Genomic DNA, 15,449 nt, shown 5'->3' with positions numbered 1-15,449 from the left:
GTGCCCTCTTTAAATACTACAAATCTTTCCCAAAGTGTCCAATGCTGTTACCAAACTGTCCCTGCACTGCACGCTCTGAACTCCAGAGACTGTCCTCCATCTCTGTGTCCTGTAATCTTGTATACAAAGATTTTTATGTGGATTATTTCCATATCCACCCACTCATGTATTTGGACTCTGGAGGATAATCCACATACCCTGCCTCCCCCATAGTTTTTTTTGCCAAAACAAAACAGCAAAGAAACAAAGAGGGAGTGCGCCAGCTCACTCTGCCAGTACTTTCTCACAGGCCAAATGTCTGCGTGTGTAAAGCTATGTGTCACTCCTCTGCTGGGCCTGACACGCAGGAGCAGAAAGGACAAACATGTGAATGAGGAGCAAGGACCTCCATCACCTCTGCTGCCCTCTCCTCTTCTTCCTTCTCCCTATAACACACAAATTCCCCTCTCACATCCCTCTCTCTCATGCTCTCACTCTCCTCTCTCTCTCTCCCCAAATTGGCCCAGCTGTCCATCAGCCCCCCCGCAGTTCCCCCAGCTGTCTGCCCTCCCCGAATGAGAAGCTGCACAACAATAGAGGTCACAGGTCAAGAGAAAGAACAGGCTGTGTTCACAATGGACCACTGGCGCCCACTAAAACAATCGTTCCCTTTTTCTCCTCCATCCTCTCTGCGCTGTTGCAGGGACTGGAAAAGACAAACCTTTGGAGAGGTAGCTGAAGAGGGGGGACGCCCTTTAGGACAACAGCCTCCAATGCACCTTCCCCTTCATACAATTGCCTAAGAGCCCACAATGATAAACACACTTGAACACACCAGCACTTGCTCTCCCACCTCTTGGTTCTTTATTTCTGTTGAGTGCCATCATGTCCTTTGAAACATCATTGAAGTCAAAACTGAGACTTTTGTCATTAGATTAGTGATATAAATGTGTGTGAGTAACCTTGGAATCAATTTGATCCAGGCGAGAAACAGGCATCAAATCTCAGTGTTTATTTTTTCCTCAATGCTTCTATTTATTTATGTGGATGGACTCTTTAAAAATGAGCCTTTGCCCCTCAGTGTTTTGGCATGAGCTGGATGGGAAAATGGGACATGTGGGAGAGAAACAGATTCTCTGACAAATTCACCTGTTCCCCAGAGCGGTTTTCCCATGGCCCACAACAGCCCTGCTGCCTGACCTGATAGACACCCTGGAGCACAAACACACATACACACAAACACATACATACACACACACACACACACACACACACACACACACACACACACACACACACACACATACACATACACACACACACACACACACACACACACACACACACACATACATACACACACACACACACACACACACACACACACACTCACATACACATACACACACACACACACACACACACACACACACACATACATACACACACACACACACACACACACACACACACACACATACACACACACACACACACACACACACGCACACACACACACACACACACACACACACACACACACACACTGCAACAGATCTCTATTCCCAACCACAAAGTATGCCTTTAATTTAAGATGCTAGCCCTGCACTTTTTATTTGTTTTGACATCTGAGCGGCCTATTATTGAAATAATCATAACCACTAAACATCCTTTAAGATTGCATTTTCAATATGTTTTTAATTATTTGTGTCGGAGTGTTTTTATTTGTCTTCAATATAAAAAAATACTAAAATATGGGTCTTACCCTTTTCTGAAACTTGGATATATCTTCTATGTTTTATAAATTCAGTCAAATATTTGACACTACATGTATGCTGAAGGGTCTTTCAGAGGATTAGTGTGGTATATAAGCTTGTATTGAGGCCCCAGTTGTGGTATACCAATAATCTAGACTTGTGATGTCATTCTAAAATTGCACAAAATGATGAAAATTACTTTTTAAAGTTATTTTGAACTGCAAACCATTTAGGAATAATCATTTTTACCGGGTTTTTTTGGTAATTGAAAATACATTAAGTCAATTTAAATAAAAGCCTTCAACCTCATAACTGGTATCCACAAAAAGTGCTGTATTGGAGCATTATTAAGATACTCCATATAAGGAAGATTGAGGTCTCTATAAACCGGACTTATTAGAATGAATGAAGAAAGACAGGAAATATCTGAACAGTAGAAATAGAATATAATATAAGAATATTTATTCAATTAAGTGCGAAACAGTGAAATATTTACAACAGTACTGTATGACAAAAACTGTGACATAAAATGAACAAATACCTGAAAGACCTCAAATAAATAAATTAAATACAGTACAGATGCCAGTGACTCACAACAGACCAAGAAGACAGTGAAACAAAAAAAACCTGTGCTGAGAGAAATATAAAAAAGGACAAGACGTTATCAAAATAAATATTAAATACAGATATAAATAAATGCATTGCTTTTCCTATGATGGGGGGCATTAGTTGGGCACAATTTAAGTTTAGCTTTTGATCATTTTTTCTGATATGCAGACTAGCAGATCTTCTAACAAGTCTGTATGTTCTTGTTTGAGCCCAGTTGCATCACAGAACCATGAATGAGAAGCTCAAGTGTGTTTAACAGATTTGGTCAAATCATCTTTAGTCACTTTGTAACAACTAAAGGCTTGATACTTAAAAAATAATAAGAAAAATCAAAAGAATGGAGCATAAAAATAATAAATTAATAATTAAAAGTCATGGGTGCGTGTTTGTATCAGGTAGATTGAGTTGAGTTGGTGAGTCTTTCTGAGCACTCAGCGCTCCCCCAGAGTCCCAAAAAACATAAATGCAAACCCTTTTCTCTGTACACTCAAAACCACAGCTGTGGCTTTCTCAGCAGTTCATTCAAGAGTTTAGTTTTTCCTCCTGATCAGTTTCAGTTTCCTCTTCACCCTTCATGGTCACACCTCAGATTGTGCCCATCTGAGAGCTGATCAGGTGAGAGGGAGTATAGGAGTCAAAGGCCACATCTAGGGGAAGCTCGTAGCGTGAAGCATGATAGAGTGGGTGGCTCTGAGGCCCTCCTGCTGTGGAAGAGGGGTAATGGTGTGACGAGAGGTAGTGGGCATGGTGGCCGGTGTGGGTGGTGTAGTTCCTCTCTGACTCATGTGGAGAGGGCTCTTGCTTCAGGGCAGAGTTACCACTGATGCTGAGAGGAGGAGTGAGGGGTCCGTCGTACGGCGGGGTGCCACTGCTGCACTCGTTAGGGGAGGGGTTGTCATATACAGGCCCCTTGTATCCCTTCATATGGAGGAGGTGGGAAGCCTCCAGGGAGCCATATGGGGGACTTGGAAGTCCTGGAGATGGGTAGCTGAGGGGATGCCCAGTCTGACCCCCCATACCACTGACCACAGGGCCTCCACAATTGTCCTCCAGCTTGTTGAGCATCATGGGGCTTGGGCCTAACTGCAGGCAGCCAGCCACCAGGTTACTAGTAGGCTGAGACAAACCCTTGCACATCATTTCCACAAAGCCATGGCTCTCTGGGGACTGGCCACTCTCCAGCACCTCAGACAGAGCCCATATGTAGTTGCGGGCCAGACGAAGAGTCTCGATCTTTGACAGCTTCTGTGTCTTGGAGTGGCAGGGCATCACTCTTCGCAGACTCTCCAGAGCATCGTTTAGGCCGTGCATTCGTGAGCGCTCTCTGGCATTTGCTTTGAACCGCCGGGCACGAAACCTCTCCTGTCGAGCTTTGGTCATCTTCTTCTTCTTAGGGCCTCTCCTTTTAGGGGCTGTTTCTCCATTTGGCCCAATCTCCTCCTCATCTTCCTCATCTTCCTCATCCATGTCCTCACTGCCCAGCTCTGTGCAGGAGTGGATAGTCAGGCCATGTTGCCCTCTCATCTCTGGGCTTTCTTCTCCATCCTGAGAGCTGCCGTCCTGCTCTAGCCAGCCAAGGGAGCTCACAAGTTCACTCACATCGCTGCTCTTTCCAAATGGTTTGGTCATCATTATGATCTGAGGAAACACAGATCCAAAAAATGGTTAGTCAACCTCACAAGTGTTTTCTAACAGTTGGTATAAAAGCATGATGAAAAGTATAAATAAAAAGAAACACTGTCTGGGATAATGGGGACAGGAAATAGAAGAAATTTTCCTCAGTTACAATAACTAACACCTCATTTCCTCTTAAATCCACCATGAGTGCTCTCACTTCAGCACTTCAGAGTGGAGAGCTCACTCCATGTGCTAACACTGCAAAGTTATTTGGGAAAAAAAAATCTTAAACTTAAAGTCTTTTGTTGTGATATTCTGATATTTAAGGGCCGTTTCCAGAATGGATGAATGCTGCCCTGCTGTTTTGCTGTGGTCGCTACAGAGATGCTGTCAATCTGGGACACGACCGGATTTACTCAGAATATAAAACTCACAGATTAAAATAGGGGACATGCAACTCAACACACATGGGGACAAGCTACACATGAATAATGCTTACAACGTTATAGACGACCGAATCTTTTTTTGTATTTAAACGTTTTGTAATTTTCATATTTCCATAATTCCATATTTAATGAAAAATAAAGAAGTTCTACATTTTTCCCTCAGATTTTCACCATGATGTTGTATTTTTGGTGAAGTAACACACAGGCCAAGGGCTAGGATTTTGTTTTTTTGTTTTTTAAACTGTCCCACTTGCAAAAAAGCCTAAGAAGAGGAAGACAAATTGTATTCAAACTTATGGGCAAATATGTACCCATAGCCATTATGCCTTGTAATATAATCTGGGTATCATAAACCCTGAAAAACTTTTATTTCAGTTGATGGTTGATTCAGTTGAATTTAAGACAAGAGCCTCAGTACTCTGTCTGTTTTTGTCCCTGCAGTAAACACAAGCACGCCCTTACAGGTGCATGTGCTGATTCATTTCCCAAAAATGTTTGTGCACCCACATCTTTAGGTTTTTCCTCTATGGGTTAGAATGGTGAAGAGAATTTCTGGACTCACCTGTTAGGATTCACAGCTCACAATATGCAAAGTAGAAGATGAATCTGGTAAATGGAAGAAGATGAACAGAAACTGAGTGATATTCCAGAGTCCCTGCGTTTTTTCTCTTGGTGCATCCAAACTCAGCTGCTCCTTCAGTTAGCCATCAGTGCGCGTGGAATTTTCATCTCCGAATGGCACGACAGGGCTGATTCTTTCGCCTTTAGCCTGGTAAGCCCCTCCCCATGCGCCCCACCCACCATCAATTCATCCAAACGCGCGTGGCGGGCTCGTGGCCAGAAGTTTCTCCAAGCAAATGAATGAGGGACAGAATGAGACTGCGCGAGGGTGCACGCGTGGACAGTGTTTTATTTGTAAATCAGGAGTCCCTGAACTATGAGGGGGATAGTTTGATTTGCCACCAACTGAGAACATATTGTAAAACGATTAGATCCTTAATGTTGCCATCTTAAATGTTGCTGAGAACCGGTGGAATAAAAAGTTTAGACTGTATGATGACATACTGAAACAAATGCGTAAAACAACATCCATAGATGTCAAGTCAGATGTTTTGTGAATAAATCTAACTTGCATTATATGAATCACACACAAATGACCTGACAACAAAAAGACAAGACATTTGTAATTCTACTTTATTTAAGTGATGCCAAGTCCATGCCTACCTGTATTTCCTTTGAGCCAAAATGAATTACAGAAAACTTCAACCGATTAAAGTTTTACAGCTAAAAGTAGAAATCAATGTTAGTAGTTTTATAATGTACATTTTTATTTGCGTTTTCCTTTTCTTAGATTTCGTTGAAACGTCACTAACTGGGATCCTGTTGTGGCCAGATTCAGGAGAAATGAAGTGCCAATAAACCATTCTATGCGACTTCACAAGCCCATTAACTCACGCGTGGAAACCTTGAACATAAACATTCCCTGTTCGGTTTTGCTGCGTGTGTTAACTATCTTAATCGATTGTCTTCATTAGTCGGTTGGATTAGGATTTTTCCACTTAATTAAACTCAGTGTGTGCCTTGTGTTCGCTGCGTAAAGAGACGCTCCTCCATGTGTGCGTATGTAAGTGATTTTGACAGCTTACTGTGTAGAGAGCAGGTGTATGCGTTGTTCTGCCGGTTATTCAATTGTTTTTTTCCCCATCTTTAGCGTCATATTCTGCCGCCGAGAGCTATGTGATTGTTGAATCGATTGGTGCAATGATGACCGGACAGGTAGTTAATTGTTGCTCGGGCAAGCGAACAGTGGCCTATAGCCTAGTATTATAATTCCATGGTACCAAAAAAAAAAAGGCTTACAATTATCAAAAAAGAACTATGTCGTTTGTATATGCCTAAAGTAACTTAAATGTGTGATTTATTTTTATTTTATTGTGTTGATGTGTTAGATTGATGTTCACATACTACAGGACTCACTTTTTAACCCAACATATAAAGTTATTGAAATTATCATACGGGCTTGTGTTGTTTATAATTGTATCTCAATACTGAGCATTTTCCTCCGTTTTCAAAACAAATACCGCAGCGCAATAAACGCGCTTGTCCTCGTGCGTGGCGAGCCGCAGCTCAGTAGGGGTCCATTGTCATCACTGGCCACTGACAGCCGGGGTCTCGCGAGTCGCACGTGTCCCCGCATTGATCCCATTGTGCGCGCAATTGTGCACAGCTGTGCTTGAGACGGAGCCACACTGAACTTTGCCAACAGCTCTGTTGACTCTCCTGTTCGTGAGCGTGCGGGACGTGGCTATACTTCCAGGTCTGGGGAATGGGATATGGTCACGTGGTTAATCGGCAACATCGCGTAAAACAGGCACTTATCCAACGATTTATTGAACAAACCCTAACAGATGGCTGGATATAGGAAGCGTGGGGGGTGGGGGCATCTGTTGCTTGGGTGCCCGAGCGTCACCGCTTGAGATGATGTCTCGTGCTGAAACAGCATTTATGCAGCGCGCCTAAACGGCCCTGATCACTCCTGTGGTCAGTGCACTGCCGTGTGTGAATGTGTGTGTGTGTGTGTGTGTGTTAACCCCATGTGACAAAGACATTGCATGTGTATGGCTACAACTCCAGACTAATATGATGTGCCCCTTGCTCCCCAGGTACATGCACCCCTACCCCACATATTCGCACACACACACACACACACACACACACTGTTTCTCTGTCCCATGAGTGTGAGCAGGGCCTCCACCACACCTGCAGCCTACATGGGGAATTGGAGCCCAGCAGTCTCCCACAATCCCCATCAGTTTCCCAAATGACTGACTGACTGAGGGGGAATTGTGTCCTATCTGTTCCCAGTTCAGCAGTAACACAGATAGGCAGCCTTCTGGAAGAGGTCAGGATGAACACGTAATTCGAGGCAACTTTTTGATGAGTTTGCATGATTTTAACAGGGCTACTTCAACTTAGTAAACAAATATATTTACTTTTCAATACAGACAATAGTCATTAATTTACTTCTCAAGTCGTAAAATGGTCAATTTGGATGTGAAATGTTCTTTAAGTGTGGGAAAAGGTGATAATGATAATCCTGTGGGTGGGATTAGATTTGATTGGATTGGATTTGTTGTCACTAAAACTTGCTAGAAAGCATGTACAATTAAGCTGTGCAATATAACTTTTTTGTTCAAAGATCTGACAAAAAAGTACCAGTCTTGCATCAGCTTTTTAAGTGCTGTTGTTGCCAATAATGGGGTAACCCCCTTCCTTACTGCCACAAGTGAGTTGTCTCTCGCCCTCGTCCCCCTGGGACTCTGAGTGGAATGGGAGGGATTCGAGCGCTGTGCTGACAGATGGGTCCTTGTTCCTGTCTTTTTCTTCATCTCTATCTCCCTCGCCGTCTCTCGCTAAAACACAGACACACTCACACACACCAAGACTGCACGAATACAATAGGAATTAAAGCTCTGCACACATGCTCCCTGTACAGCTCCTGAAAGCTGAGCCCCCTTGTAGTGATCATAAAAGATGGAGGGAGCGTGGATTGGAGAGAGGGGTTGGTGTGGTGTGGGTAAATGGGGGGGTGATGTACACAGGATGGTGAGAATAGAGAGATTTAACTGTTTTCTTATCCAAGTGAAAATAAAAGTTTGTTGATATCAGCAAATTATATTTACTGTAACATGTTTAAAATTTATCTCTTATTCTTTTTTTTTGGTAAGTTCTTTTGGAAAGTTTGCTTGGCAATTCTTAGGGATGCACAATATGGATTTTCTGAGCCAATACAACAACCAATAAAACCTGCTCCTGATGGCTTGTACTGATATGAATTCTGATTGTTTTCTTCTATTTTTTTGTTTTATTCATGTGTAGTTTATGTACACCTGAGGGTAAGAAAGGCTAAGATTGTAGCACGTTTCCATGTTTAGGTCTTCATCAAGCCATTGGGCCATCAAACTTCAACACACTCACAGAACTAACAGAGAAGTCTATGTCGGTGTGAAATCTTATGTAACTGACTTTTTTGTATGGGAACATATATAGGGTCATATCATATAATGGAGCTGACAGTGCCATGGGAGGACCACTTGGGGGAGGCCCATGAAAGGAAGAGGCCAAAATACGAACACCATCGACTGTCAGGCGCAGGGCTGGAAGGCTAGGTGTTGCCCATCAAGGTTGGCTGCAGGGGATTTGTGGGGCGTTCACTCCACAAAGCCCTAAGGGCATTACAGGAGCAGCAAGGAGCAGAGCTATCAAGACCACCACCGAAGCAGCTGAGAAGGCCTCGAGATGGCTCTGGATCCGAAGATCACAGCCATGGGGAGAAGCGAATGCTACCTGAGCACAAGCTGCGGTCTGATCAACCGTGGCTGGATCACCAGGGTGAGAGTGTCTGATGTTGAAAGACCCGAAACACTCAATGCCCCCTGGTCACATCACTGATGATGTGTTCAGGTGCATCGGAAGATGTATTTAAAACCGAGGGTCTTATCATATAAGGAAGGTAGGGATACGTCGGCAAAGTAGTGGCCAATTAGGATACTTTTCCAAATATAGCATTGGCAGGTGTAATCATTGGTGTTCTACCTCTGAAAAGGATGGGTCATACAGTAATTACCCTTGTGTAACATTTGTATACACCTCTAATTTTATATTTACTTCATTTTTTTGTACTACCCGTATTCTTCTTGTACTACTACTTGCTCTGTCTGTGTTGCTGCAACAACCAAATTTCTCCCCAGGTATCAATAAAGCATTTTCTTATCTTATCAAATGTTTTCAATTACAGTTTTTCTCAGATCAGAATTGAAATTCTCAAAACTACTTGTTCAATCTTCAGATCATTGCGTCACTTGTGTATATATATATATACATATATATATATATATATATATACCATTTACTTATACGTAAATGTGAATCTTGTCCAGTCTCTTGCAATCAATCTCCCACATACACTAAGGTGTGACTTACAATTTACAATAACTGTCATCAAAACTTAGTTTACATCAGAACGTCCCTCCAGAGTACACTGTTATATGACAACATGACTCAGTAATTTGACTGTCTTATCCGTACACAATGACACGAGGACTTGTCATGCTGATGGCACTGACATGTTCATTGACAGATATTTACTCTTGAGAGATGAACTAAGGATTTTGAGCAAAATACTGGCTTTTGCAGGTAATCCATGCTGTTTTGCTATTTGTATGAATTGTTTTGAGAAATGCACTTACTGTTTTGCAAATATCGAGGATGATTCGAGAAATGTACCAAAGCGACTGAGAAAAACTGTAATTGCTTCAGCTTTACGTTGTTTTGTAAACTTTGTGCTGTATATTGGTTCTCGTCATTTTATTGATGCTAATGCTAGCTAAAAGATTTGTTGTGGTACAGCTTAAGGATTTTTTTCCTTTCCTCTCAGAACACTTGCAGCAAGTTCAGTAAGATACGATTTTTATCCTGCTCTGAAACAGTGATAAACATACACAGCGGAGGCGCCATATTTGCTCTCTCGTCTGTTTGTTGTGTCTGCGCTTGTTCTTCTTCTCTGCATGCAATCACATACCCCTACCTTCTGCATTTGAATGTGTAGCCTTGTTAATGGGTAAATGAAAGCAACTTTTATTGGTTGTTTAATGGAACAAAATTTAATTATTGGTATGATTAATAAGCAAACAGTATTCCCATTATTGGCAAATAGTTTATCGGATAGATATTTATCATGTATTCCAGCAATCCTGTACTGTACACGTTCACTGTTTTCAAGTTATTTCCTTTTTTACCATACTTTACAGTTAGTTTATGCGTGTGCATATGTTCGTGTGTGTGTGTATGTGTGCGTGTGTGTGTGTTAAGAAGTCCCAAGGCTCGGTTCTCTCCATTTGCTGCTCACTGAGGCTGAATATGGTTACATAGCAGACTTTCCAGAGGGAGATACTGACAGGCATACTGACTCTGCTGCACACAGGGGAGCATCAGTGGTCTAAAACACACTCTCATACACACACACAGACGCATGCACAGTTATGAATTATGGACTTTTAACCTCTGTTAAGTCTCTTGATGATAGCTTATTCTTACACCATGTGATTATTTTTCTCTCATTTTGATGCTGTTGGTTCATATTCAGATATTCATTTAAAGTTAACACCAAGCCAATGCTTCTAGCTTCTAAATTGTTGCTTTTTTTTTAATAAATCAAACTGTTGGATATTGTTGCAAAGTTAGAAGTCTACATAGTACGTTTTTACAGTGCCACCTGTAGTAAAGACACATTCTTTGCACTTAAGCACAAACGACATATGATAGTAATGGACTCAAAAAAAAGTAATGTGTGTGATTTTCTCACACAGACAGTCGACCTATTATCTTATCTACTTGTGTTGGAATATAACACTGTGTTTAACTTTACCTCTGTATACATTTTTGGCATATGGTTTCCAGATATCCATGTCAACCTCTTAAGAGTGTTTTGGTTCACATAGTTAGTTTTGATAAAGTCAAGCAACATTTCATCCAGGCAATCTGAGCAGATTGTTTGCAGCTTATTCCTCCTCCTTTAGGCTAATGGATTTGAAGACATTCCAATCGGGCAGAAATGTAGCTACAGAATGGGAATCAGGCCTGAGGGCAATTCTCACTAAGTGGGGAGAGAGCCATTAAACAAAGGTGCCTGTGGTTTCATATTCAGGATACTTTACAACCTCCGTCCCAGGACATCAACAGTGTTTTTGGGTGTGCTGTTAGAGGGGAGCAGGCGAGGGGGGGAGGAGGATCCATCTGCCATGCTGCTGGTCCTCAGGGAGACAGGCATATCCCAGGGGTGTTTTGGAGAGAGAAGGGCTGAAAGGATTACACCCAACCACTAATCAACGACGGTAATCTGCGGGCCCCCGTACAAAATCCCCTCCGATCCAAACAACAAATTTGGGACACAAAATGAAACCTTCAGCGTGCAGGGATGCCTAACTAATGTCCAACAACCTGATAAATCCAAGGACAAACACAGGTGATTTTTAATTGGGAGAATCTAGTGTGGAGGTGTGATTGGCAAAGAGCCATGGTGTGTCTGTGATCAGGTGCAAGTGTCCCACAAGTGGCCTAGTCTGATTCCCAGTGTGACCATTATGCAAATACAGCAGTGAGACGAGCCTGCAACATAATCTAACGGATAAAAGCACTTCTCTAATCAAACCGGATTTTAAAACTCTTTCTTGTATTGTCGGGTAAATAAGAAACATTGCCTCATTATTTCATGAAGAGTTTTTTCTTCCCTTGTTTCCCAAATACGTTTTGTTTTTTTAAATTAGACAACAGACTTTGTCTCTTCCCAGGAATCAAAGCCTATACAAAATTGTCTGTGGTCTTGTTGGCATACTTCAGACAGCTGATTTCATGCTGTCAAAAGGTGAATCCTGCAGAAAAGTTTTCCCTCAGCCTTCCTAAGACTCACAGCAGGATACACAAGGTGCAACCTCTAAGCTGCTCTACCCATCCGGTGAAAGAATAGCAGGGAATCAAGTTGCCACTAGTTTTCTTGGTCCCCTGTCAGTATGGTTTTGATGTCTGGGGCCTGGGTGGGGTCTGGATGTGGTATTGCTGGCTTTAAAGCTCCACAGGACAACCGAAAAAAGCTGCCTAATGATGGTGCCAGTCCTCCAGGGCATAGGGAACTGGAGCATCCTGGCCTGCATCTCTTCTACCTCCTGCAGTATGCCCATTGGCTAGGCATCCTCTAAGCTCCATATCCCCATAGCCTCATTGTTTAGCGGGCCCGGCACTGTCAATATTAAGCCTGGCTAATGTGATCTAGAGGCAGCTGGAGCAGCCCCGATTATTACCATGACACAGCCAACTGAGGGGTGTAATATCATTAAAAATAAATCAGGTGGTTTGGAGATTTGCTGTAGCAGGGAGGGGGACTTTGAATGGCTTTAGGTGGGAGAACTGCCATAATTTCATTAGTCAGTTGGGGCACCTCTGAGGATCTGTTGAAACATTTCCTTTAAGTTGGAGTAATTGAATTTGCCTTCAAAAGACAGCAAACAAAGATAAAAGACAGGGAAAATCAGTATGGTAATTTCCCCAATTAAGCTTCTAATAATTTTGAAAATTAATTTCAGACATGTTAAGAACTACATGGGCTTTTATTTCGCAACAGGGTCATATTTTAATTTCCTGATTAGAGTGTATATTGAAGGTAATCTAGTTGAAAGCAGACATCGGATATTCCTGTTGTTATTATTAGCCTCTTGTGATGGATTATTGTTGCAAACGATGAGGAAAACGTGAGGCACTGCTAATCTTCTTAAACTTCTTGACACTGAGCTGTCTGCTCGGCAGACTCATCAGCAATCAGCTGGCTAGTGAATAGGCTGACAGGGTGCATTAACATTTCAAAATAAAATAATGAAAGGCTCTGCTACGTCCCTACTTTTTGTGTTAAATTTTGTGGTACCTTAGAAAAAGCTTTACCAGGGTGACTTCGTTGGGAGGTCTTTTTCCCCTTAGTTTGCATCTTCGATCCGCTATATTAGTGCCAGAAGTGCCGTTGGTCTCGCAGCGAGGGTCTTATGTCGCTATTGTTTTGACGCTGCAGCCACATAAACGGTGATTTCAAGGCCCATTGAGCGCGCGATGGATTGTGCCAGATATCGCCTGCCGAGTGCAACACATCGATTATTGGAGGAGAGGCTAAAGTGACGCCAAGAGTTGCATGTTTACAGATCTGCACTGCGACGTCTTATTCGATTATTTAACACCTAATGAATGAAAATTTCAGAAAGATAGATAGACAGACAGACAGACAGACAGACAGACAGACAGACCACCTTCAAACAATATTTGTACAAATATCCCATTACTATTATTGTTATTATTATTATTATTATTATTATTATTATTTTGTTATTAATATTATTATTATTGTTATTATTATTATTATTATTATTATTATTATTATTATTACTGTTATTACTATTATTACTTGTTTTGTTTAATTTACACACATAAGTAGAGGATAACATGATTTTTAAGACATATAAATGAAACAAAATGCAGTAATTGGTGTTTGATGTATCAGTTGGATCAAACATATCAAAAATCTATCTATCTATCTATCTATCTATTTATCTATCTATCTATCTATCTATCTATCTATCTATCTATCTATCTATCTGTCTGTCTATCTATCTGTCTATCTATCTGTCTGTCTATCTGTCTGTCTGTCTGTCTGTCTGTCTGTCTGTCTGTCTATCTATCTATCTATCTATCTATCTATCTATCTATCTATCTATCTATCTATCTATCTATCTATCTATCCATCCATCCATCCATCCATCCATCCATCCATCCATCCATCCCTCCCTCCTTCCCTTCCTTCCTCCCATCTGCCCATCTACTTAGACCAAGTTGATGCAGTAAACTTTTTTGGGTCGCCTCTCCTTGTTGTGTACCAGTGACATCTAGTGGCAGTGTTCTGACACGCAGCCCCCTTCAGTAATGTGACTACATAGTAAACAATGTCTGAAAAATGGGGGAAGAAGAGAACCCACTAAAATGTAAAAACCATATCACAAGTATGCTCAAACATAATACTTCTTTCAGCATTAAAATGATCAGTGTTTATCATCTCTCTCTCTCGTGTAGAAATTATGGTTGTCTTTATGTACTGATAATTTATGTATTTTATGTAAGAGTTGCCCCTAGAGGGAGCTGATAGATAGATAGACAGACAGATAGATAGATAGATAGATAGATAGATAGATAGATAGATAGATAGATAGATAGATAGATAGATAGATAGATAGATAGATAGATAGATAGATAGATAGATAGATAGATAGATAGATCAAACACCAATTAATGCATTTTTTATTTATATGTGTTTTTAAAATCATATGGTGTCCTCTGATTATGTATATTTAAAAAAAGCCCCCCATCACACACAAACACACTCTGGTTATTTTATCACTGTCACACCATACTGGACAATTTTCCCCATTGTGCCTTTCATTGTTTTTACCCTGTAATTTTCTATTTAACTACTTCTTTTAATTCTGTTTCAAACGAATACGCTTCACTGACTCGTCTTTCTCTATTAGCTTACTGTTGCTTTCTCACTTATTCAGTTTCACATTTATCAAACAATGTGCAATATTTCATTGTAAAGCATACAGTACACACTGCATTCATGTTATCTAATTTTGTTGTTTACTGTGTTGTCTGTTGTTAATTTGCATTACTTGTTTATTTACTTTAATCAATTCCTTGTTTATTTGCACTACTTCACCAGGTTGCACCAGGTCTGTGAGGAGTTAATTTAATTCAGCTGCATACATGGTATTCCCAATGAATGATAATAAAATTGAGTTGAGTTGAAAAATTGATCATCATTGTATCTTGGAAAAATATGACAGAAATGTTCACATTCCTGCACACAACATCAATGTATACATATTCGATATGAGAGTTTACTTGGAGTTCCATGTGCCCTTTTCAGAGAATATTTTCTGTATGAAAGTACGCCCTAATCATGTTGAACTAATTAACACCTACTTGCTTCCTCTGTTTCTGTGCATGTAGCATCAATGTCATCATCTCTGTCAGATACAGAAGGGAGAGAATATCTAGGGAGCAGGGAAAATGAGCAAATATATATGCTGGAACAACCTTTTTTTGCTTTATAACAGGGTATTAGTGAGTCACAGGATTCATGGCACCCTTTATAACACCTCTAATGTAAGACGGTGTCATTTAGGCTAAAATCAGTGTCAGGCTTGACACAGAAACCCCTCATACTGCTTCACTCAAGCATATTCCTGACCTAAATAGACGCCTGGTTGTTTCTATCTATAGCCATCCTCCTCTTTATTTCCCTCTGTTTTTCATCTCCACTCCTCCTACGCTTTGATCATACAACCTACACACATGCTACTCCATACATACACCTCTGCTTCATCATCTTTCTGTCCCTAAGCATCATCACTATCATCATCACCCACCTCCCTTCCAATCAGAGGACACA

General features: G+C 41.1%; 1 protein-coding gene across 1 annotated transcript; it reads right to left on the bottom strand.

Annotated features, from left to right (window-relative positions):
• Positions 1-2,181: 2,181 nt before the first annotated feature.
• neurod4 (neuronal differentiation 4) lies at positions 2,182-5,156 on the bottom strand. Its single transcript, XM_034696205.1, has 2 exons — positions 4,971-5,156; positions 2,182-3,983 (listed from the first exon to the last, which is right to left on the bottom strand). Exon 2 carries the CDS (start codon positions 3,975-3,977, stop codon positions 2,931-2,933), a length of 1,047 nt encoding a protein of 348 aa, XP_034552096.1. The 5' UTR covers positions 3,978-3,983; positions 4,971-5,156; the 3' UTR covers positions 2,182-2,930.
• Between the last annotated feature and the right edge of the window lie 10,293 nt (positions 5,157-15,449).

This window comes from Notolabrus celidotus, chromosome 11 (assembly GCF_009762535.1).
Source record: "Notolabrus celidotus isolate fNotCel1 chromosome 11, fNotCel1.pri, whole genome shotgun sequence".
Lineage (NCBI taxonomy): Eukaryota > Metazoa > Chordata > Actinopteri > Labriformes > Labridae > Notolabrus > Notolabrus celidotus.
The sequence above is the reverse complement of the archived record's forward strand: the minus strand, read 5'-3'. Positions and strand labels throughout refer to the sequence as shown.

Bases quoted from the DNA above. Each gene is read 5' to 3' on its own strand.
- neurod4 (XM_034696205.1), bottom strand. From the start codon at position 3,977: ATGATGACCAAACCATTTGGAAAGAGCAGCGATGTGAGTGAACTTGTG.